Source organism: Artemia franciscana, chromosome 1 (assembly GCF_032884065.1).
Source record: "Artemia franciscana chromosome 1, ASM3288406v1, whole genome shotgun sequence".
Taxonomy (NCBI): Eukaryota; Metazoa; Arthropoda; class Branchiopoda; order Anostraca; family Artemiidae; genus Artemia; species Artemia franciscana.
This window is the reverse complement of record NC_088863.1, coordinates 50,281,978-50,304,765: the sequence shown is the minus strand read 5'-3', so window position 1 is coordinate 50,304,765 and position 22,788 is coordinate 50,281,978. Positions and strand designations below refer to the sequence as shown.

Here is a 22,788-nt window from a genome sequence, read left to right as displayed (position 1 = left end):
GTTTTATAGAACTTAAACTTTCTTGGAAAGCCAATCGATTTTCAAATAATCAAAACTTTGACAGTGAGCGTCCCAGCTACAGAGGCAGTAATGCCGCGTGGGAGCGGATCCGTTGCTAAACGATCAGTTAAAACTAAATAGTCAAGGCCCAGGGTGTTTTTTTTCAAGTCGAAAAAAGCTTGGAAGAATTGGACGAACGTCTCTGAACCAAGATTAGAGTATTAGAAGTTACAATGATTAGATGGGTCAAGTATGGTTCCGAAGTGTGGATGCTTCGGAAGACCTAGGAGGATTTGCTAGATGTTTTTCAGTGAAATTATCTACGGATTCTTTTGGGTACCACTGACCGTATTTCAAACATTAAGCTCTTTGTAAAATGTGTCTCTATCCCGCTCTCTAGGCTAAAATTAGAGAAAGGTTGAGATAGATAGGACACGTTTTGCGGATGAAGGATGACAGATTGCCAAAGATTTGTCTCTTTGTCCTTCTATATGGGCCAAATGAAAACCAGATTTCCCCCGAATGGGGTGGGAAAAGGTCTTAGAAAGGATTTATAAAAATTTAATTACTTCGGGAGGATGTAATGAGAGAAGCTTTGCATAGATTGGGATGGAGGAAGAGGATCGTGCCCGGCTTTGTTGGCTGCAGGTGGCTGTGTGCTGCACGTGAGTTGTTAGTAGTGGTAGTAATAGAGTATGAAAGACTGCATTCATATGCCCACTGGCATAAAACGTGCCGGCCAGTTTGAGATTATCGAAAAGGTTCTCAGCTTCAAATGCAGTAATGGCGCGTGGTTTGGCATTCGTTTCTAAAGAGTTACAAAGTCCGTAGTTAATAAATGGTCAGTGTGAATAATTAATTTAAAGCTTCATTTAAGTCAGTTAATTCACTTGATTCGTGATAAAATTATATATAGACACGAGTAAAATTAGTTATTATTATGGACGATGACCGCTGGGTAGGAGGATATGCAAAAGTATATTTAAAGGTGCTTTATATTTGTATGTGCGAAAGTACTTAATGTAGTTGCTGCGGGTGAAATGTGAAAGTGCACTTTTTATTCCTGAAAAAAGGTTTTATTTGTTGCATAAAAGATTAATTTGGTAGGCTTACTGGAACAAAAGAAAGAGGGGGGAATTTTGTTCGTTCTCAAGGAATTTTGCAGAAGAGGGGGATGCAAGTCTACAATAAACCTGATATTTATAGACATTTGAATGAAAATAAGGGGTTTTATCCAGATTTCTTATGTACTAAACAGTTCGTGTGACTCACGCTGATAGAACTCTTTAAAAAAAAGATTTTTATAACAGTAAGTAAATTAAAAGAATTTGATTTTATGTTGATTATATATATATATATATATATATATATATATATATATATATATATATATATATATATATATATATATATATATATATATATATGTATATGTATATATGTATATATGTGTATATATATATATATATATATATATATATATATATATATATATATATATATATATATATATATATATATGCACGATTGATTAAGTTTAAAGTTACCCACAAAAGGTGATGGGTCTTACCAGTTAAAGTCTTACCAGTTAAAAGTTACGAGCCTGAGAAAACTTGCCTTATTTTAGAAAATAGGGGAAAACACCCCCTAAAAGTCATTGAATCTTAAAGAAAATCATACCATCAAATCCAGCGTATCAGAAAACCCTAAAGTAGAACTTTCAAGCTCCTATGTACAAAAATGTGTAATTTTGTCTTTTTTGCCAGAAGCCAGATTACGGATGCGTGTTTATTTGATTTTTTTCCCAGGGGTGATTGTAATGACCCAGTTGTCCTACAATCTCGCGAGAGGGCTCATTCATTCATTGCGAGAGGGAAAAATTCTAGTGCCCTTTTTAAGTGACCAAAAAATTGGAGGGCACCTAGGCCCCCTCCCACGCTCATTTTTCCCGAAAGTCACTGTATCAGAATTCTGAGATGACTATTTTGTTCAGCATACTCGAAAACCTAATAGTTATCTCTTTTAGGACGACTTAATCCCCCACAGTCCTCGAGGGAGGGGCTGCAAGTTACAAACTTTGACCATTGTTTACATATAGTAAGGGTTATTGGGAAGTGTACAGACGTTTTCAGGGACAATTTTTTGTGTTGAAGGGGAGGGGTTGCGTGGGACGATCTTTCCATGGAGAAATTTATCGTGAGGGAAGAGAATTTCCATGAAGTGGCCGCAGGCTTTTCTAGTATTATTAAAAAAAAAACAGTGAGAAAAAAAAATTTTAGCTGGAAGTAAGGAGCAGCATTAAAACCTTAAAGAACATAAATTATTGCGTAAATAAGGGGTTCATCTCCTCTACAATACCTTGCTCTTTACGCTAAGGTATTTTTAGTAATTTCAACTATTTATTCTAAGGCCTTTGTGATTCAGGGGTCATTGTTAAAGAATTGGGACAAAATTCAAGCTTTAGTGTAAAGAGTGAGGTATTGACGAGGGGGCGAACCCCCTCATATACGTAATAAAAATATACAAAAATATAGAAGTGTTACGTAAGTTAATTCGTAAGTTACGTATATTTATTACTAATAAAAATGTTCGTAAAGAAAAATGAAAAGTTCTAGTTGCCTTTCTAAGTCACCAAAAACTGGAGGGCAACTAGGCCTCCTCCCCCACCTTTTTTAATCAAAATCGTCCGATCAAAACTATGAGAAAGTCATTTCGCCGATAAAATAATATGCAAATTTCTTATTAATTATTCATATGCTGTGAGCCAAAATCAAAACATGGATTAATTCAAAAACGTTCAGAAATTAAATAAAAAAAAAAATTTTTTTTTAACTGCAAGTAAGGAGTGACATTAAAACTTAAAATGAACAGAAATTATTCCGTATATGAGAGGGGTTGTCCCCTCCTCAACGCCTTTACGCTAAAGTTTTTTATTGTTTTAAACAGTAGGGTTGTGAGAAAGGGTCTAACTTTAGCGTAAAGAGCCAGGCGTTGAGGAGGGGAATACCCCTTTCATATACAGAATAGTTTCTCTTATCTAAAAAAAAAACTTGTTTTTTTTAGATAAGAGATTGTTGATTAAATAAAAAACTTGTTTTTTATTTAATCTAAAAAAACCACTGGTTTGGCCGCTATTTACGAAACAATATAATTTTCGACTTCATCATAATTTGAGAAGTGCTGGTCTGCCAGGCTAGGCTGTACTGACCGGAAGAGATTGTAATCAGAAGGAGCAATGTATGGGCTATACGGTGGATGGGGTAGGACTTCCCATTTGATCGTTTCTAAGTATGTTTAAGCAGGTTTTTCGTGTCAATCAAAGTATTGTGGTCGTTGTTCTTCCAATGCTTGGCTCCAACGCATCATTTATCATTGGTGGACCTTCCCTGTGATCTTTTGATTAGGATTCAGTCGTTCATAATACACTACGCCGAGATGTTGATGATGATGTCAGGGATGAGGCATGGCTGGGGTACTCATGCATTGGCTGATATTTCAGATTATCATAATGGATCCACTTTTCATCGCCTGTTATAATTTGATGCAGAGAAAAGCTCTTTTTTTGTCAATGGAGCAGTTGTTCGCACACGAAAAAACGGCGTTTGATGTCTCTTGGCTTAAATTTATGCAGTGCCCAATTTCCTACCTGTCGCATCATTCCAATTGCTTATAAACAAAGGAAAATTGCATGGCAAGTGAATCCGAATATCTTAGCAATATCCTCTTGCGTTTTTTTATGGGTCTTCATCGTAGACTAACTCCAATTCTTCATCTTCAAACTTTTTTGGTGGTCAGCATGTTCCTCGTCTTCCAGGTCGAAATTCCCACTTGTAAACCGTGAAACCACTACCGACATGTTTTTACAGATAAAACATGGTTCTATTTACTTCCACTAAAATAAGATGACTTTTGGAAGCATTTTTCATCATATTGTAGTAAAACTATCTGCAAAAACACGTTATTTGGTACAAAATTTGCCATATTCGATGAATTAAAAAATGTTGTTGTTCACGCTTCAACTAAAAAACTTATACTGACGTTTATGGCTAAGGATAGTGGCTTTCCAATGAATGTTTGAAAATGTGCATCAATCGAATAATAAACAAGATATGCAATCTGTTGTTAAAACGTCACGAACTCGTTTGCACACCTTATACAATAATTTAAAATTTCGTATTTCTTCTAAGAAAGATGATTATGGATTCATGTTTATTTCTTTGTTTTATTGTTTGTTGTTGTTTTTTTTTCCATAGAGGTGATAGTATCTAATCAATGGTTCTAGAATACCTGGAGAAGGCTCTATAGAAAGGTCATTCTAGTTTATCTCAGAGGTCGCACATTAGTTCCTGTAGTCCCTAATGGGCATTAAAGTCACGATACTCCTAAAATGATCACTGTTTTCTGAAAAAGACCTTCAAGTCCTGATTTTCATTGTGCCAGCTAGAGAACACATTTCCTGTTCGATTTGCGGTTTTTCGTTTCCATTTCATATTCGATAGTCACCCACCCTGCCATCTTTTTTTCATTGCATGAAACAAATTGCTTAGATGGCCGTTCTTCTTGATTTGAAAAATTGACATCTAAAGTCACCTATATTTTGGTCAGGAATCCGGCTGGAACGTGGTCTGCTATTGGCTTTCATTGAGAGTTAACATTTTAAAATTTTTCTTCTCTTTGCTTCCATTTTTTCTGTATGTTTAACTCTCCTCTCTAAATTTATTTAATTACCCTATTAGGACATACCGTCCTCTTTTGGTATCCTCCAACTTATAATTTCAATGATAGTGGCACCTTTCATGGCATAGATGGTCCGATGTCGCTGGTAGTGTGAGAAGCAGGTCAGTTACAGAAAAATTACCAGAGGTTTCGTATGATTGAGGTGAATAATAATTACGTTGGGCTAATTCAAATGCAGTTTTTCAACATTTCCGGGAAGGGTATAAGTGAACACTCAAGTTTATGCAAGTTTGTTCTAATTATTATGAATAAATGGGATAGGTGGTCCCTAAGTACTAGACCATGTGATTTAGTGTTGGGAATAGACAGCACCCCTGTAATAAAGTATGTTCCAATTAAGCTGAATTTAAAGTTTATTACAGAAAAAAACAGACTGGTTCTGCACCTATATCCAAATCATTGTTTAACAAGAGCCGTGAAATTGAGCTGGGTACTTTTTTCTTGATCTACTTGGTTGTATAAAAAAAAAATGAAAAAAAATCAACGAATAGAAATTTGGAAAAATATCCACAAAAAAATATTGTTTTATTCAGATAGATAATACAATCCTCATTTAAACGGCACATTTACTTCTTAACTTTGCAATTATAGTCCTATATTCGGAATTTAGTATTTATTTTCCCAGTTTAATTTGTAGGGTAACTTACAGGAATAAGTGCCTAACTAGCATATCAAATTCTGTTTTGAAACTCCCAACTTACAATTTTGATATAGTACCTCCTTTAACCATATATATGATTCAAGAAGTGTCTTGTAATAGATCTTTTTGCCAACAGTTGTGGTGATATAAGTGATTTGTTTAAACTAATTTTTTTATCTGGTGTTTTAGGAAAATTCACCTTGAGTTCTTTAAGTTCAAATTTTTCGTTAGCAGCGCGAACAGTCATTCTAAAATGAATTTTTGGGACTATATAGCGAACTATGGTCAGTAAGAATTAAGATAAGACGAAACAGTAAATGTTGCCACCCGTAAAGAGCTTCAAATACATACAAAATGCGTCTTTTGTCATGAAGCTATGGTGTTAAGCTGACACCTTTAAACCCCTTAAATCATTTAAGCCCCATGCGAAAAGTTGAAAGTGGATTCACTTATGGTGAACAATGATGGTGATCTTCTGCCACAGCTGATTGCCTTGAGCAGGGACAGGCCTTACAAGACATTTTTCATAATGATTGATGGACTATACAAGCCAAAACACAGGAAAATATGTTTTGGACATTTGTACCTACATCCTGCATGTCGTTAATTATGCAAGTCATATATGTCCAGAGGTTTTTAGTGGTGATATCGAAGATTCGGTCATTGGACTCCATTACCTTTCCAGGGATGGCAATTAAGATCTGAAGACTTTGAGTCGGGTCAAAACATCAAGTCAACACTTCGAAGCACATTTTCAACACGAGTGTTGAGCCATGCAGAAGTAGCGGAAAGACTGATTTAATAGTTAAAAGCCTTGATTTTGGAAGCACGATTTGAAACACTATTTTTTTGATTTTGTAACTAGGAAAACATTACTGTCAACAAATGGCTTTTAATACAAGAAAATAGTCTTTATGATTAAATTAGAGCTGGTTGTTGCCGAATTGTGCTTTGTCATCTTTTGTGTTGTCTTTCTTGTCAGTATTTCTGTATTTAGTTTAAAAAGTAGGAGCCTTTAGTTTATACCTTAGCCTTAAAGCGGCGGTATCTTTCTACCTACGTTCTCTTCTGCGCGTTGAAAATGGTGTATCTTCATTGGGAAGCTACTGATCCAGCAGTCCTGAATCGCCATGATGAAGATAGATACTTTGCTCTTGAAAGTACTGCTGAAAGACGCAAGCAGCATTGGAATGTGTTAACCAATAGACCAAGGCTTAGTTCCTGTTTCAGATCTGGTAACGTTTTATTGATGCTGCCAATCATCTGGCAGCGAAAATTTTCTGGAGAACAAGTGTGTTTTCCCACATACAATTCTTTTTTATGTCCTTGAGAACATTAAATATAAAAAAACAAGTTTTTTCAACTGAAAGTAAGGAGCAAGATTAAAACTGAATACGAACAAAAATTATTACGTATATAAGGGGGTTCGACCCCTCGGCAATACATAGCTCTTATGCTAAAGTTGGAATTTTTGTTCCAATTATTTTAGAATGACACCTGAATCACTAAGGCCGTTTAATTAGAATAAATAGCTCTGTTGAAATTCCAAAAAAAAAAAAGAATAAAGAGCGAGGTATCGACGAGGAGGCGTCATTTTTAATGTTGCTCCTTACTTGCAGTCGGAAAGATTTGTTTTTTATTTATTTAATTTTTGATAGCTTTTTAAATAATGCTGGGAAATCCGGTGCCCCTTTCATGGAAAATTCTCTTCCCTCATGAAAAAATCCATGGAAAGATCCTCCCACGTAACATTACCAGTAGGATATCACGTAGCATCCGATTCTTTTGATGTATCTACTGGTATAAAAATTCCGTTTTTTAGAGTTTCAATTACTATTTAGCCGGGTCGCTCCTTAAGCACATCCAAACGGGTCTCAAACAGTTCGTTACCACGAACTGTTTGAAAAGATCATCGGACTACTGGAGACGTACTAGCTGCTGCATGCTAGTTGGCAATTAGTGTTGATGTTGATTATGGCGAGACCAGTGGTGATTGATAAATGGGAAGATCAGCTAAAGAAATACACTATCAACAAGGTTGCCTCTTATTGGACTCGCTTCTTTAAAAATATCAAGGACAAGAGCTACTCTAATTTGACAAGTGTCGTAAGTACTGCTCTCATCGTTTCATACGAATGTGGAAATGTAGAACACTCTTTTTCCAAATAAAAAATGTCCTTAACCAGTCTCTGAACTTGATACTGGAGAAATCTCTGAATATCAAACTGATTGTCAAAATGCACTGAAGTCATACGGAGAAATGAATTGTATCCCATCTATAAAATTATTTCATATGCGAGATCATATCCAATTGGCATATGAAAAACATCCTAAAAGCCTAGCTTCCAATAAATCTGAAGAGATGAAGAGACGAAAGACGAAGAGAATATAACGAGAAGAAGAAGAGTATGTTGCATTGAAAGAAAGCTAAAAAATGGAGTAAATAGCTACAGCTGCATTAAAAAATACTCTGGATAGAAAGAAAGAACGGCTTTCCATAAAGGAAACAGTTTCGAACATTCTACAGTCTTTTGGAAGAAGTAAACAAAAGACTGTCGCGAAAATGGAAAGACTTAATGGTAGATGTTTGGAAGGTAGAACTGACTGTTAAAAAAAATGAAAACAAAAGTCAATCTTTGTGTGTTGAAGGAGCTACCGAAGACAAAAAAAACTAATGGATTTGGATTATCTACTGTTCCATTTCTTTTGTTTTTTTTTCTGTATTTGAATTAGATATGCAGTATTAAATGCGAATAGTTTTGAAAATAAATGAAGAGCCTTGTAAAACAATCGTCACTTCTATACCACATTTATACACTAATTCAAAGTGAGTTAAGTACGTGAACAGGGCTTAGCACCCAATAGCATTTTTTTTAAGTAGTTTCGTGTAGATGGGGTAGTGATTTTGCTTGAATGAAACTGAGTGCCATTCCCTAGCACTCTGATTCCTATAAAAATATATCAGATGGCCAGTAGCATATTGGCCAAACTAGAGATATTCCGCTGCTGCTTTCTAATGAATTTTAGACGTAAAAATCCTACTCATTGGTTGGATAGTGGGCGGTGCAGGATAAGCTTTAGCATGCATAACTGAAATAAAACGGATACTCATAAGCAGCTAATTTCAGTATTTACATAGAAAGTTGGTCTCTAGTGTGGCCCCTTTTCTGACCCCAAAAGTCCTTACTACCAGGTCCTTTTGTCTGTATGACCCCTGTTATCGTCTTTTAATTGTAAAAAAAAGATTATGTTAACGCAATGTGGTGTTTCCACATTTTGTGAAAATTTCGGCAAAATGGAGGCTGAAAAGCCATTGAGCGTAAATTTTAAGATAGCCAATGGATTTAAAATTTTTGAAAAACTATATATTGAGCTTACCAGTTCCTTAAAAAGTAATGCCGCCCTGTGATGACGGTCCTGATCAAACAGCCTGTAGTAAGAAATTGTATGTAAAGAGATTCCTATGCGCAAGATTCCTGACTGAAGTACTCAAAGAAGGTTCAAGTTGCGGCAACTCCGGTTTGTGTTAATTTTTGCTTGTTTTAGATTTGGTTTGAAAATTCGTTTCAATTTCTCTTCGTTTTAGGATCCATTTATTCATCTATAGTAGTATCTGTTATCTTTTTGTTTGATGTGATTATTAATTTCAATTCTAATTGCATCTTTAATCGCTTTTATTTTTGTTCAGTCTGTGTTCATTTGATAATTGATTGTATTTCTCTCCGTTTTAAGTTTGAATTATCATCACTTTATTCCTGCTTGGTTTAGGTTTTAATATGATCCTTTACTTCTCTTCGGAAAGTATTTTCCAAAAGTTCTGCTTGTAAATTCGTTTCTGTTTGGTTAAAATTGACATGGTTTTATTATTGGTTAGCATTAAAAATATTTGTTAAGTGTTTTTTTTCCGTGTTTTTCTGCTTAAGAATTAAAATGTTGCATGGCAATTTAAATTTCGGACAGAATTCCAATATTCAGTCAAAATTCTCCTTTAGTAGTAGTTTCTGCAATAAGTTTTTAATAACTGTACTTTAGAATTTAAATAAATGGATAGAATCTTCATTAATCACATGATTTGAAAATCTGCAGAGTATTTGATCTTCTAAAGGGATCAAGCCCATCTTTTCAATAAATATCAAAGATGTTAAGCAAAAACTGAAGTTTCTCCTTCTATTATGAAGTATATGCTTTCTCGGGTGATTATGGATTTTGTGTAGATTACGGTTTCAACTCAATATCATTAGCCATTCCTGAGATATTGCTGATACACCCTTTTTAAAACCTGGAGGAACACATCAAGTACATATATATATATATATATATATATATATATATATATATATATATATATATATATATATATATGTATATATATATATATATATATATATATATATATATATATATATATATATATGTATATATATATATATATATATATATATATATATATATATATATATATATATATATATATATATATATATATATATATATACTGTACACTGTATATACTGTATATAATAATTCTGTACACCGTTTGTAATTTCTAGAGTTGGACTTAGTTCAACTATCAAGGGATAGTGTTCTTGATTGACCAATCAGTGTCAAGATTTAAGGCATATTTTTTTGAAAATAGAAAAAAATTGAAGCTTGGAACAGTAATTCTATCTGCAACATAATTCTGACAAAAGTTCAGAAGACTTAGTATTAGTAGAGAGTAATGAATGAACGAATGAATGTTCTTCATTACCCATCTATAAACAAAAAAAAGAAAACGATGGAGTAGAGTAAAAAAAGAAAAAGAAAAACAAAACAAACATGACATAAAGATATGCACAAGTTACTAATAATACAAAATCTAAAATTTTGCTACCTTTCACGGGTGAGAAGAGGACTGGTTACTCAGTTTCTGAATCCCCGGCTTGAACCGGTTCCACCACGCCAAAAGGGTTAACGATGTACCTATTCTTAAACCACCGAGGGGTTTTAACCGCGAACCAAAAGTATTCATAACATAGTATTCCCCGAGATTCAGAGTGCTCCCAGATGCATCTTAATCTCTGAGTTTATAATAGACACTTCTAAGGGTGTGGAAGCAACCTGAACCTGACTGGAACTTGAACTGAAATGGTGGCATGGTACACTTTTCTTTTAAGTGGTCAACAATCAGAAGCTGAAATATCTTTGCGAAAACGCTTGACACAGTCACTGGTCTATATAATGAATTTGATGATTTTTATTTATCTGTTTTGAGAATTGGCCTAATAACTCCAATGCATAAACTGTCCGGATTGACACCAACGTTAAAAATCATTTGAAAAAGTAACGCAAGGTGGTCATAGAGGAGTCACTTGCAGAAATAAAATACTCAGCACAAATACTGTCGACACCCGCCGAGAATTTCTTCTTTCTAAGCTTCAACACAGCCTCCTCAATAGCAGACGTTGGTATCAAAATAGAATTCGGTTTTTGACTAGAATCAAGCAACGACGTCATCTCACTATCGAAAGAAATATTTTACATAGTTGTGGGATTTTAAAAACCGACTTTGGAACAACCCACTCAGACTCTGGGATGCTATCGGGGCACTCACCGTTCTGCTTCTCAGAAAGAGAGCGAGACTTTCAAAGGTAATGAGGGTCATTTACAATCTTTTCGGCAGTAATCTACTTGACTACCGCTAGATGCTCCTGCATTATATTCCTAAACATTCTCTTAGAATAAATTTGGACCGCATTTACAACCCCGGTCCTTGGCCTCTTGCACTCATCCCAGAACAGCAACAACCACTTTAGCATAGGAAAGGCCGACACTAAAACTGGACTACTAGACAACCTGTATTTCTCTCTCTTGTAACGTATATTCGCCTCAAGGAATCGCTGCTTTATCAGCACATTTCAGTGCATAAATTATTTGCTCACAGTACAGGTTTAGTTGTAACTTTAACTCATTTTCACTTAGGTTGATACTTGGCTGTAATTGATGGTATGGAACCTTCAGTTTCTCCAGGATATGGTTGCAAGATTCACGAAGTTCTGGTGCACATATGTTACTCCACATCTTCTTCTTTTGGGTTGAGAGTCATCATCTTTGGTCCCCACGACGGGTATCAAGACGCATATAGGAATATGGTCGCTGGTGGCCTGATGGTCCATTGCTGTCACACATTGGACTGGGCTGCCTGAATACAGTACATGGTCCAGATTTATCGTAGTGGAAGCCTGTGATATGTATGTAAAGTCATTATTTTTTCTAAGTAATGAGAATGAGGGAAGCAGCATACTTATAATAGTTTCAGAACGCAGGCATTCAGAACGGATCAGATCACAATTAAATCACTTGTGATAAAACATCTATGAAAAGAAAGGAGGTTTTCTTAGCATACTTCGCTAGCCTCTGACAAGCGGAGACGAAAAGGGCCGTGGAGGCTTAATCACCATAGTTTGTAGGTAGGTACACATTTATGACAGCAAGATCGTTAAAAGCTATGGCGACAAAGTTTTCACTAACTTCTAGGGTTCGGAGTTGATACTTGCTTAGCATGGCCAGTCCTCCGCTGGGGTGACCTCAGTTCTACCGGTGAAATGCTGCTGAAGACTCTGTGACAAGAGCGTTAGATAGGTCTAGAAGGGGCAACTGGTCACAGGAAAGAAAATTTTCTTGAAGGCATACGATACTGAATTGCTCTACCAGCGACTCTAGAAGAGGAAGCTTGTCGCAAACCCCGTCATTTATGTTCTAGGATATAATTGAAATGTTCCCATTACTGTCCATTTCTTGCAGAGTTAGCTACGCTGTTATGGGTTTTCTTGGACAACAATTTCTTATTTTCAGGGCTGCGGAGTCAATAGTAGTTATGCCTATTCGACTTGCAAGAGACACAGCTAAGGTCGCTTTCGCACGGAGATTCGCGCGAGCTTATATGCCCCGGCTGAGAACAGTGAGAACAAATCATTGCGTTCTTACAGTCTTTGTCCAGCTGGCCATCAGTTTTATGACACCTGTAACATCTGGGAAGGAACAGAAAAGGCTCAACTCTGCGCACTTAGTATTATATTTTGAGGGGTTTGCGATTGCATAATCCAAGTCAGCTTGATCATGGAAGAAAATCTCGAAAGTCCGTGAGTCGCCACATTTTTCTTCCTTGCTACACTTATGAATGAAAGAGCACAGATCATTTTGAACTTCAGGTGGGGTGTGCTTGATAATTCCAACATATTCTTTTACTTAATACTTATAGCTGCTTCTTGATTGGATGCCTTGAATGATCTCGCTATCTTTTCAGCTAAGGGCTTGTTGTTTACGAGTACCTTAAAGTCAGATCTATTTCGTCTGACCTCGATCGTCCTATCTTGAGTTGCACCACATACGAAGTCAATTATGTTTTTTCTTGCTTCTGCCGTTGATAATGACTTATTTGGATTTTTTGCCATTACTGAGTAAAGAAGAGGAGACTTACCTCCATGTTCTTTGCTAGACCCCTCATGAATACCAAGCACAGGCACTTGGTTCAAATTATCCAGGGTCTTATCGACTTTCTTGCACATTTCTTGAATATTTGATGCTACATACGTTCCGGTCAGTTCTGAGGGAGCTGGAACCTCTTGGGGATCGTAAATCACAATCTTCGGCAAGGTTTTCTGGTCCCTCGCACATCTTGTCGACATTCTTCCTATGTCAATAGTATTATCCTCCTCTTTTACATGTCGAACACGTCGCTCATCATATCCATATTCATCATACAGCACTGTTTTTCCTTCCAAAATCGTATCTTATTCAAAGAACTGAACGCACGATTTCATTAGCAAGTCAGATTTTACACCAGTCTCAATCGAACAATATAAATAGTTCAGCACTGCGTTATGCAATAATTTGCACTCCATCTTTTAGCCGAGAGAATGTCTGTTTTCAGTCCCAAGTCGATACCATAAGAACCAGATGCCAATAAGCAAAGGAAGCGTAGTTTCTTGCTACCTGATCCCCGTAGTTTAAGGGAGAAACCACTCTCAGCAGGTACAAAAACTCCCCTCTTCTGCTCGCTTATTAGTAAAATTAAAATATATTCAAGTTATCAAGTCCTTGCATGAAAAAATTTTTATTTAATGAATTACTGCCAAGGTAATTTGCACTCAAATATCAAAACTATCAATTAGTCAACAAATGAAAATAATCCGGTTATGGATGAATTTTCAATAAATGTCCACAGGGAAATTACACAAGTTTAAGCTTACTGTATTAATAGGTTATATCCAAAAATAATTTTTTTACCCAGCGAACTCTCAAATAAGACTGGAAACAAATTAGTGTTGGTGAAAATTTGTTTAACCAGTTTGTTGCAATTCTAATTTTCCGCTCCTGAAATACAGCCTGGCGCTAAAATAAAAATAAAAGTCTTATGTTATTCATAAAACTGGGTGTGACTCGGGCATTGACTAACTTTCTTGGATGGATTCTTGTTGTTAACTGGAAACTTTTGGAACAATTTCTAATTAATATAGTTCCAAGGCATTCAATTTCTTACCGATTTTCAACTCTTGTGCTTTGGTGCTTGAAAAGTCTTACATCAGTGATGGTAATGCAAATAGGGCTAGCTAAGAATAGGAATAACTATTGCTAGGGAGTGATATTGGTAACTGTTGCAAGAGAGTGAAGAATTAAAGAAAGAGATGGGTAGGTATTTCTATAGAGAGAAAAATTAATTAGCTGGTTGAGTGTCTTGATTGAGAAACGTACCAAGGGGCTTTGGAGCTCCCCCCCCCCAAAAAAGAGAGAATAAAATCTCAAATTCTCTTGAATTTTGTAGTCGTTTTTATTCAAAGTATAAAACATAATTTGTTTTTATTTTTGTCGTTCCTCCTCCTCAAAGAATAAGAACCTAGATACGTGCCTAGCGGGATTAGAACTTGTTACTTAGATTTTATTGTCTGATGATTTTTTTCTTTCTTTCATTTTTTCCTTTATTTTTTATGAAAAACTTTCGATGTGAGAGAGCTTTTTTTTGAAAGAATAAATGAATAATTTGAATAAGTTGAAAGTCAAAGGAATGTAGCCGTCTTTTATCAGGTGCTTTATTGCCTTCTCTTGGTGAATGTTGTCATAGATGTATCAATGATTTAGTACTGACTGTTTCTATCATCCTAATAAAATAACGCAGAATGAACGTTTTGCTGGGTTAATAACTTTTATTGTAAATAGAACTACCTTCCTTTTCAGGTATTACAGCTGATTGCTGAGCGTTCAAATATCTGCAAAAACTTACATCTTCCAGCACAAAGTGGCAACAATGCTGTTCTAGAACGAATGAATAGAGGCTACACTAGAGAATCTTACTTACAATTAGTTCAAAGGGTGAATGAAATAATCCCTGGTGTGACTTTGTCAAGTGATTTCATTTGTGGTTTTTGTGGAGAAACAGAGGATGAATTTCAAGACACTTTAACTCTTGTGGAAAGAGTGCAATATCAAACTGCCTATATTTTCCCGTATAGTATGAGAGAGGTAAGATATTAAAATAATAGCTATTAATTTCAAGGCATTTTCTTATATTGAAATTGCTGTGTCTTGTTGTGGTATTGGCTTAATGGAAAAACCATAAATATTACCTCTCCGTTCAATTTTTCGTGTTAATTATGTCACAATAAAACGAAATCTTATTTTTACTATGATATTTATATTATTTTGTTTGAAGACTATTTCACACAGTTCAATTTTAACAATAAATTGAATGAGGGCTTAATAATTTAAGTGTAAATAAGTCAGATTCTCGAGGGCACGTGGGGAGGGTTGGTAGATTATGAAGGCCTAAACATCAAAAAATTTTATTCATTTTTAGATATTTTTTTTCATTTGGAATATTGGAATTCCTTTCGGGATCAGATGTCTCCTAATTCTGAATCCATTCCACATTGTCTCCTGAGAGCAGGTGAACCAAGTGTATCCCTGTTTGACAAAATCCTGAAATTTATTTGATGTGGAGGTAGATTGTCCCCTTTTTCTGGTTTTTCCTTAAACTCTAAAAATTGCACCCTCTGTACTGCTTTCGCACGAAAGTGTCCCTTTTTTTCTTTAATCAAAATATATGGTTAAAAAGGTACATCTCCAATGGCTTCCAAGGGTCAGACTGTGACTCATTTTTGAGCACTAAGAAGTTCATCCACCAGGAACTCCGATCCCAGTATTCACAGGCTTGGATTCTTCTCATTCAACTTCCACATCCCAGCAAAGTAAAATTGGTGACTGCTCGTACTGTCACAAAGTGGCAGAACATTGCTCCTCGTTGCAGTGCGTTTTCTGCTCAGAATGGGAGCACGCTGGATGCAGATCATTGCACACGGATCTATTCCTAGCGATTAAGCAACTTGACAACAACTTACAATTGTTTAAGTACGAGTGTACAAGCTGCTCGAAAAGGTCCCACAATGGCACCAAGGCCAAATAGACAAGTAAGTCAAAGCCGGGCTCTGATCCAGGAGCCGGCCATCGATATGCTAATTCTTGCTGAGAGAGAAAGGAAGCAACACGATGAGAAACGTTTCAACTTTGCTGTTGCAGGGCTACCTGAAAATGATGGCTGTACGGACTTCGAAAAAGTTGTTAAACTTTGTGAAGACCACGACCTTGGAGCTCGCTTGACCGACACCGAACCTGGAAACAGTGCGTATCGGTAAAGCTCCCCTTGGAGGAAAACCGAAACTACTGCTGGTCAAACTAAAATGCAACAGCCCAGATAGCCCTAAAAAGCGCCAACAAATAGTGAAGGGATCTCCAGTACTCAGGACATCCAGCGATGATGAAATACGAAAAAAACGTATACATGAGCCCTGACTTGACACGCATGCAGATTCAGAAACGAGCGGAATTCAGAAGAAACAAAGACGAAAGAGCATTACAGTCTTCTGGTGGGAGCCATTGCTCCCAAACCGCGTAATGCGAATGTGAGTCAATAGCCGAACAGCCAAAAGAGATAAACTTACTAATTTTTAGCGCACACAGTATGGTTGGAAAGTTCGACGAGCTTCAAGCATTCCTCTACGAAAACTCTCGATACGATGTAATCTGCATTTCTGAAACTTGGTTACATGAAAAAATACTATCGACCTGATTTGGAATACCAGAATAAGAAGTTTTTAGGAAGGATAACACGGCAAAATCACAGGGAAGTGGAATGGCGATACTTTCAAGGGAAAACTTACACATATACGAGCACAGTAGTTTCTCTAATAACACAATAGACGCCATAACTCGTGTTATGCCAACGTCTAACGATGGCTGTCGCCTGGCAATTGTAGCCGTTTACCGGTCAAAAGCAACTTATATGAAGCCGAGAGAGGGACTGACAGCAGATCGTGAATTTTCTGCCTACCTGGAGAAGATCTGTAACAAATTTAAATCCGTAGTGATATGCGGAGACCTAAACATACCTGAAATGGATTGAAAAAATCATTCCTTCAGGATGAGAAGCCAGAATTCAAAAGATCAACTGATGCACTATCTTGACCTCACTAGCGAGTTGAACCTAGCGCAGAGTGTCCTCGAGCCTACGCGTCAAACCAATACTTTAGAAGTTGTATTCAAAACGCCCATGGTAGACCTGCTTCTTACAAAAACAGTCGTTAACCTCGTTACAAGCGACCACGAATGTGCTGTCCACTGCTAAGTTCGTGCTGAACAACTCAAACTTCGTACACAGGATGATGGCCCCACTTTTAAATTTAACTTCCATAAAACAGACATAACAACACTCAAAATGATACTAAAGCATATCGATTGGGACAACCTTGTGTATAACCTACCAATTGCCGAAGCCTGGGAAGTTTTCCATGGCATACTTCACCGAGCCGTCACTCAAACCACATTGGCAAAAGGATATTCCTTCCCAAGCACATAAGAAAGCTTATCAGGTACCGGAAGAAATCACTTAGGGATTACAAAGCCTCTGGAAGCATAAGTACACTCGCCAAGCTTCAAAAACTCAGCTCAAAATATAGAAAAGCTATCAGAAACTACAACAAAGATTGCGAACGAGAAGAATTCCAGAAAATAAGAACAAAAAGTGATTTCTACAACCAGTGCAAACGCAAGCTAGGTGAGCAACAGAAACTACCAACACTAATAGATCGAAGTGATGTGGTCCGTAACCCTAGCTTAGATAAGGCGAATGCTCTTGTAAAATTCTTCGCCAGCACGTTCACTGTTGACGATGGCTATTTACCTCAACTCCAAGACTCACACCCAAGAAGCGAGCTCCACAGCATTGGCTTCACGCCAGGAAGTGTTCTAAGAGCAATGAAGGGCATGAAAGCGTCAAAAGCACTCAATCCTGATGGCATCCCGTCCTTTTTCCTGAAAGAAGTGAGAGACGAGCGATGTGAACCTCTGGCAATACTTTTCCAAATCTCATTTGAGCAATGCAAGTTTCCTACTTCCTGGAAGCTATCCCATGTAACACCTATTTTCAAAGGAAAAGGGAAACGGAGTGACCCGGAGGATTATCGCCCGATCAGCCTTACTTCACCTTTCCTGAAAATCATGGAAAGGGTCATAGTGGAAAAGTTAAACTCGCACCTCGAATTGAACAACCTCATCTCAGATCATCAGCATGGCTTCCGTAAAAATCGTTCTACTGTTTCCCAGCTAGTAGTGATACACGACTACATCCAGTCTGCCCTTGACCGTGGGATTCCAATAGATCTTATCCTAATCGATCTACTTAAGGCCTTCGACCGAATATCCTTGCGAAAACTCATCCACTGCCTAGAAGTCTATGGAATCAAGGGACAGCTAAAAAATTGGCTCTCAGCGTACTTGAATGATGGAAAAATAGCAGTCAAGGTTGCTGACACACTATCCACATGGACAGATGCAACCAGTGGCGTCCCACAAGGTAGTGTTCTCGGCCCAATCTTGTTCGTCATGTACATAGACATTTGCATAAATGCCATTTCCCAAACCGACTTCGGCCTGTTTGCAGACGATACGAAGCTCCTGGGAGAAGCTAGTGAATCATCACAAATCCAACGCGACTTGGACGCCCTGACAGAGAAGCTCGAAGAATGGCAACTTTCACCAAATTTAGCAAAATGCTCGGTCGTCCATCTTGGACGCCAAAATCCGATGTACTCATACAAAATGAAAGGTATCGATAGGACAAAATCTACCTGTGAAAAGGACCTAGGTGTAATTCTGAGCTTGGACTTCAAACCAGAAAAGCATATCGGCCTGGTTGTGCGTAAAGCGTCGAATACTCTCTGGCTACTCAGTCACTCCCTAAAATACCTTGACATTCACTCAAAGATCTCAGCATACACAAGCTACGTCAGGCCACAGCTTGAATACGCTACTGTCATCTGGTCGCCATATCTCAAAAAGGATATTGACAGAATAGAACGAGTCCAGAAACGCTTTGTATAAGGACTTCAAGGATTTAGAAACCTTCCGTATGACGAAGCTCTAAGAAGGTTCACTCTCCATAAACTTGAGACAAGAAGAACGATCTTAGACTTAAAAACCCTCTTCAAGATAGTCCATGAGAATTTTGGGAACGTAAAAGACAAGCTTGTTCAAATAACTCCCCAAAGCAACACAAGATCGCACAGTCTGCAATTGGAGCCCGTAAAGATGAAGATTGCAAGATCTAATTCTTACCATCATTCGGTCATACCCCGGGTTATCAGGATCTGGAACAAACTACCATTCCCAGTCGAAAAGATGAAATCACTGGAAGCCTTCTCCAATAGCCTAAACATAAACATACCATATCTCGAGACTTTTAACGTAGGACGACTTTAAATGGCAATCGTGCTGCAGTCGATCCGCTCTTCGCCTGCCATAACATTTTTCTTTTAAAAGGGTGTCAGTTGTACAGAAATTTTGTATTGAGAGGCGTGAGGAATAAAGTTATTTAAACCATTGAACACTATTCTTCCATCCCACTGATTTAAAGTTTCTCTTTTGGCCACCTCCCAGGCTACTTGGCCTGGTTCTCATTTATTTATTGGATTCTAAATGCATAGAATCTATGAATATGGCCTTATTGCATCCTGGAGATATGTTCAAATATTTTGAATTGCTTTTTGAATACACGTACTGAGTGGGCCTGAACTATTTTATTCATTAAGACTGTTGTGGGTTCCTACTGAAATAAATTAGTTAGTTGGAATAAAGCAGCATTAACGACTAGTGTGAATTGACATTGTAGAAGTATTGAAGGGTTGCCTTGGATCCTCTACTATACAATCTGGATTAAATTAGACTTTCTTGTACATGTATTGCCAATAGCCATTATGATCCCGGTCCTAGTATTTAATGAATTTAAGTTTCAGTAAACCTATATCGTTCATTATTTACAAATATACTACTAGAATTAATGTCCGGAATATATTTATATGTATATCGCTATTCGTCTAATTCTTATGGATTCTTCATCATTTAAGTGCCCTTAAATAAATATTAAAAAGATCAGGGTAAATCAGAAAAAAGTAAGAACAATTCTGCTTTGAGTTGTCTTTTCTATCTAAAAACTGGTTCTAGAAAGATTAATGGCCATGATTGTAGTTAAACCGTAAATTATATGACCTACTAAAAAAAGTCATTTGTCGAAAATCGACTGGGTATGGAGTTTGGAGCTGTTTTGGTGGTGTAAGATGGTTACTGAGCTTCACGCTACCATGAGCTGCTTCCTGTCATCTCTCTCCCAGAAGGAAAACGTTCTTATGTGACCTTATGGTGGAGTTGAGATAGATTTCTAAAGAGTTTGTAAAACCAGAACCGTCACTGTGAACAGTCGCACTGGGGATCTTGAGGAATGGTGCGTGTTGAGGAAATTATACCTTAGTAGATGACACAAATCCAGCAAGATTTGGTTCGTTATGTTTTTTTTTTTTGCTGGTGACCATGTTCTTAACTTGTCGTGTGTTTTTGGATGCCTTCCCACGATCTAGAGCAGCCTTGTTCAAACGGAGGACTCTGGAAGTTTTTTATTTTGGTCTGTAAGCTGGTTTAAGTGTTTTTTATTGGCTCGAATGTTCACCCACGCCGAAAATATCCCCCTAGAAAATTTCACCGCTTGCAAATTGAGCATCAACAGAGAAAGTACAAAATAGGCTCCTCTCAATATCGATCATGTGTCTTAAGGGGTAGCAAAAGGAACAGATATCAAAAGAGGTTCTAGGTCAGAGGCTGGTTGGTCTCCAGTTACTTTTGACTTTAAAATTAATGGACTAGCTAGAACTTTCAATTTCCGATCGATGGAGCATCTTCCAAAGTGTTTATAACCACAAGTGAGAGGTTGGGGTTAAAAGGGGCAGCCCCTTCCTATATGGAATAAATTTTGCTCGGTTTGGGGTTTTGGGGTTTTATAATAACAACATAGACCAGGAATATTCCCAGAAATCAAGAAGGATTATATATTAATTTCTAACTCTACCCTCCTCCCCTTTTTTTAGAAATAATTTTGTATTTATCTGAAGGCTAAATGAGAATTGGGATGTCATGGGATTAAAATTTTACCTTTTGAGGCATCTGCCCCTCCCTAATTACAAAACTGTCAGAGAGCCCTACTGTAGTAGAGGTTTCAAGCTCTCATCTACAAAAATTTCGAATTTTGTATGTTTTATTCCAAAGAAGAATCACGGGCGTGTTTTATTTGTTGGTGTTGTTTTTTTTTCGAATGATCGTATCAAACCAAGAATGTTAGAGGGATTGCGAGAGGGCTCATTATCAAGTTTTGGTGCTCTTTGAAGTGACCACTTCTCAATTAGATTTTATGATTTTTAGTTCTTCTAATTTGAGTTTTAATTCTTTTACTCCCCGTGCTGTCTTTTTGTGTTTACATTTTTATATGGTTTATTTCATTCGTATTTTTGCTCCAAAATGGGGTAAACTGTTTGATTCCGTTTTTTTTTTTTTTTTTTTTTTTTTTTTTTTTTTTTTTTTTTTTTTTTTTTTTACTGAAAAGGCATGTTAAAAAGACAGACATCTGATTATTTTAACCCCTATAATCTACATTCCAAGGTGCTCATTTTTTACTTCCTCTATGGCTGCATTTGCATGTGGAAAAATTTTCGGGGGGAGGGAGTGCAGGAATTTCTGGGATACACCTAACACCGTTGGAAAATTTGGACTTATGAATTCAGACGATTACAGCTAGACCTTTGAGGAGTTTTGGAAACTCATCTTCCAGAATTAATGAATATGAAATTAGATGGTGCAGACTTATTTATTCTAGTATGGAGGATAGGGTAGAAGCAATGAATAGCTGTTAATAATGTAATTTTGATTCAGGCGTAGGACTGTCTTGGGATTTAGAAGTGCGCTTTCACTTGGTATCAGCAACCAGTATCAGAATTAGCATGCTGTAAGCGGGTATCAGTCAGGGTGTTGCACACCCCTACAGAACTGACTGATGGAGGTAGTATGACATATAGATTTTACGTTCAGTAACAGGAATAAATAGACAACACCCATTTACAACTGTGGCATTTTTATTAGGGGACATAAATGCGCAGGTTGGTATTCTAACTTTGTCTAATTTGGTGCAGAGAAGAAAAAAAAAGCAAATGCAGTTGACTGCTTCGATTTTGCAGATTGAGTAATATAGTGGTAATCAGTCCTAAAATGGTTTGATCCTAAAATGGCTTTGAACACGGAACTTGTATGCAACTAAGGTAAGGCAACTAACCTCATTTAATACGTTATTAAAATTGAAGACTGGCAGGAATGACACAAGACACTAGGATAAGTAAAAGCGCTGTAATTGATGTTAAAAGTTAGTATCCTCATATAGTATTTTTCAAAATAAATTCCAATAACAGTTGGATATGAAACACTAGAGTATAGAATTGAGTAATAGTTTAGTAATAGAATTCAGAATTAAAATCGAATAGTTCATTGAAAAAAGTCAATCGAAAAAGTCTTGACTAATTGTAGAAAAAGCTAAGACAGATAGTCCAATTGAGTGAGAGGCAATTTTGGCATTAACCCCCCCCCCTTCTTTATTAGGACCGTATAAAAATTATGTTAGTTCATTTGTTAATAGAGAGATGGATGGAATGATTTTTGGAGAATTGTGGTCGTTGAGAAATGTTAGAAAAGCAGCTATAATATATATGACAAGACGTTAAGCTTGGTAAAACCGAGAAGGATGAGAAGTTTCTTAGCGATATTCGAGAAAAGGAGGAAAGTATAGAAGGTATTCAATTGGGGACTTAGAAGATATAAAATGTGGCTATGGATAAAAATATGGCTAAACTGCTGGTGGCTAGGACGTCTATAATTTTAAGGCTTTTGTTAAGAAAAGATGGGCTGACTATTTTTAATACATTTGAATTAGAGATAAAACCTTTAGGAAATGCCACTAAAATAATGGGAAAAATTCTTCGATGAATTGGAGTCTTGTGAGATACGCTTAGTAA

General features: G+C 36.8%; 1 protein-coding gene across 1 annotated transcript in view; it reads left to right on the top strand.

Annotated features, from left to right (window-relative positions):
* The window catches only part of LOC136031051 (CDK5RAP1-like protein), a 118,138-nt gene that overhangs the window by 27,483 nt on the left and 67,867 nt on the right, over positions 1-22,788 (top strand). Inside the window, exon 7 of the mRNA XM_065710265.1 lies at positions 14,591-14,875. Coding sequence (XP_065566337.1) covers positions 14,591-14,875 — 285 coding nt within the window. The remainder of the gene's footprint in view (positions 1-14,590; positions 14,876-22,788) is intronic.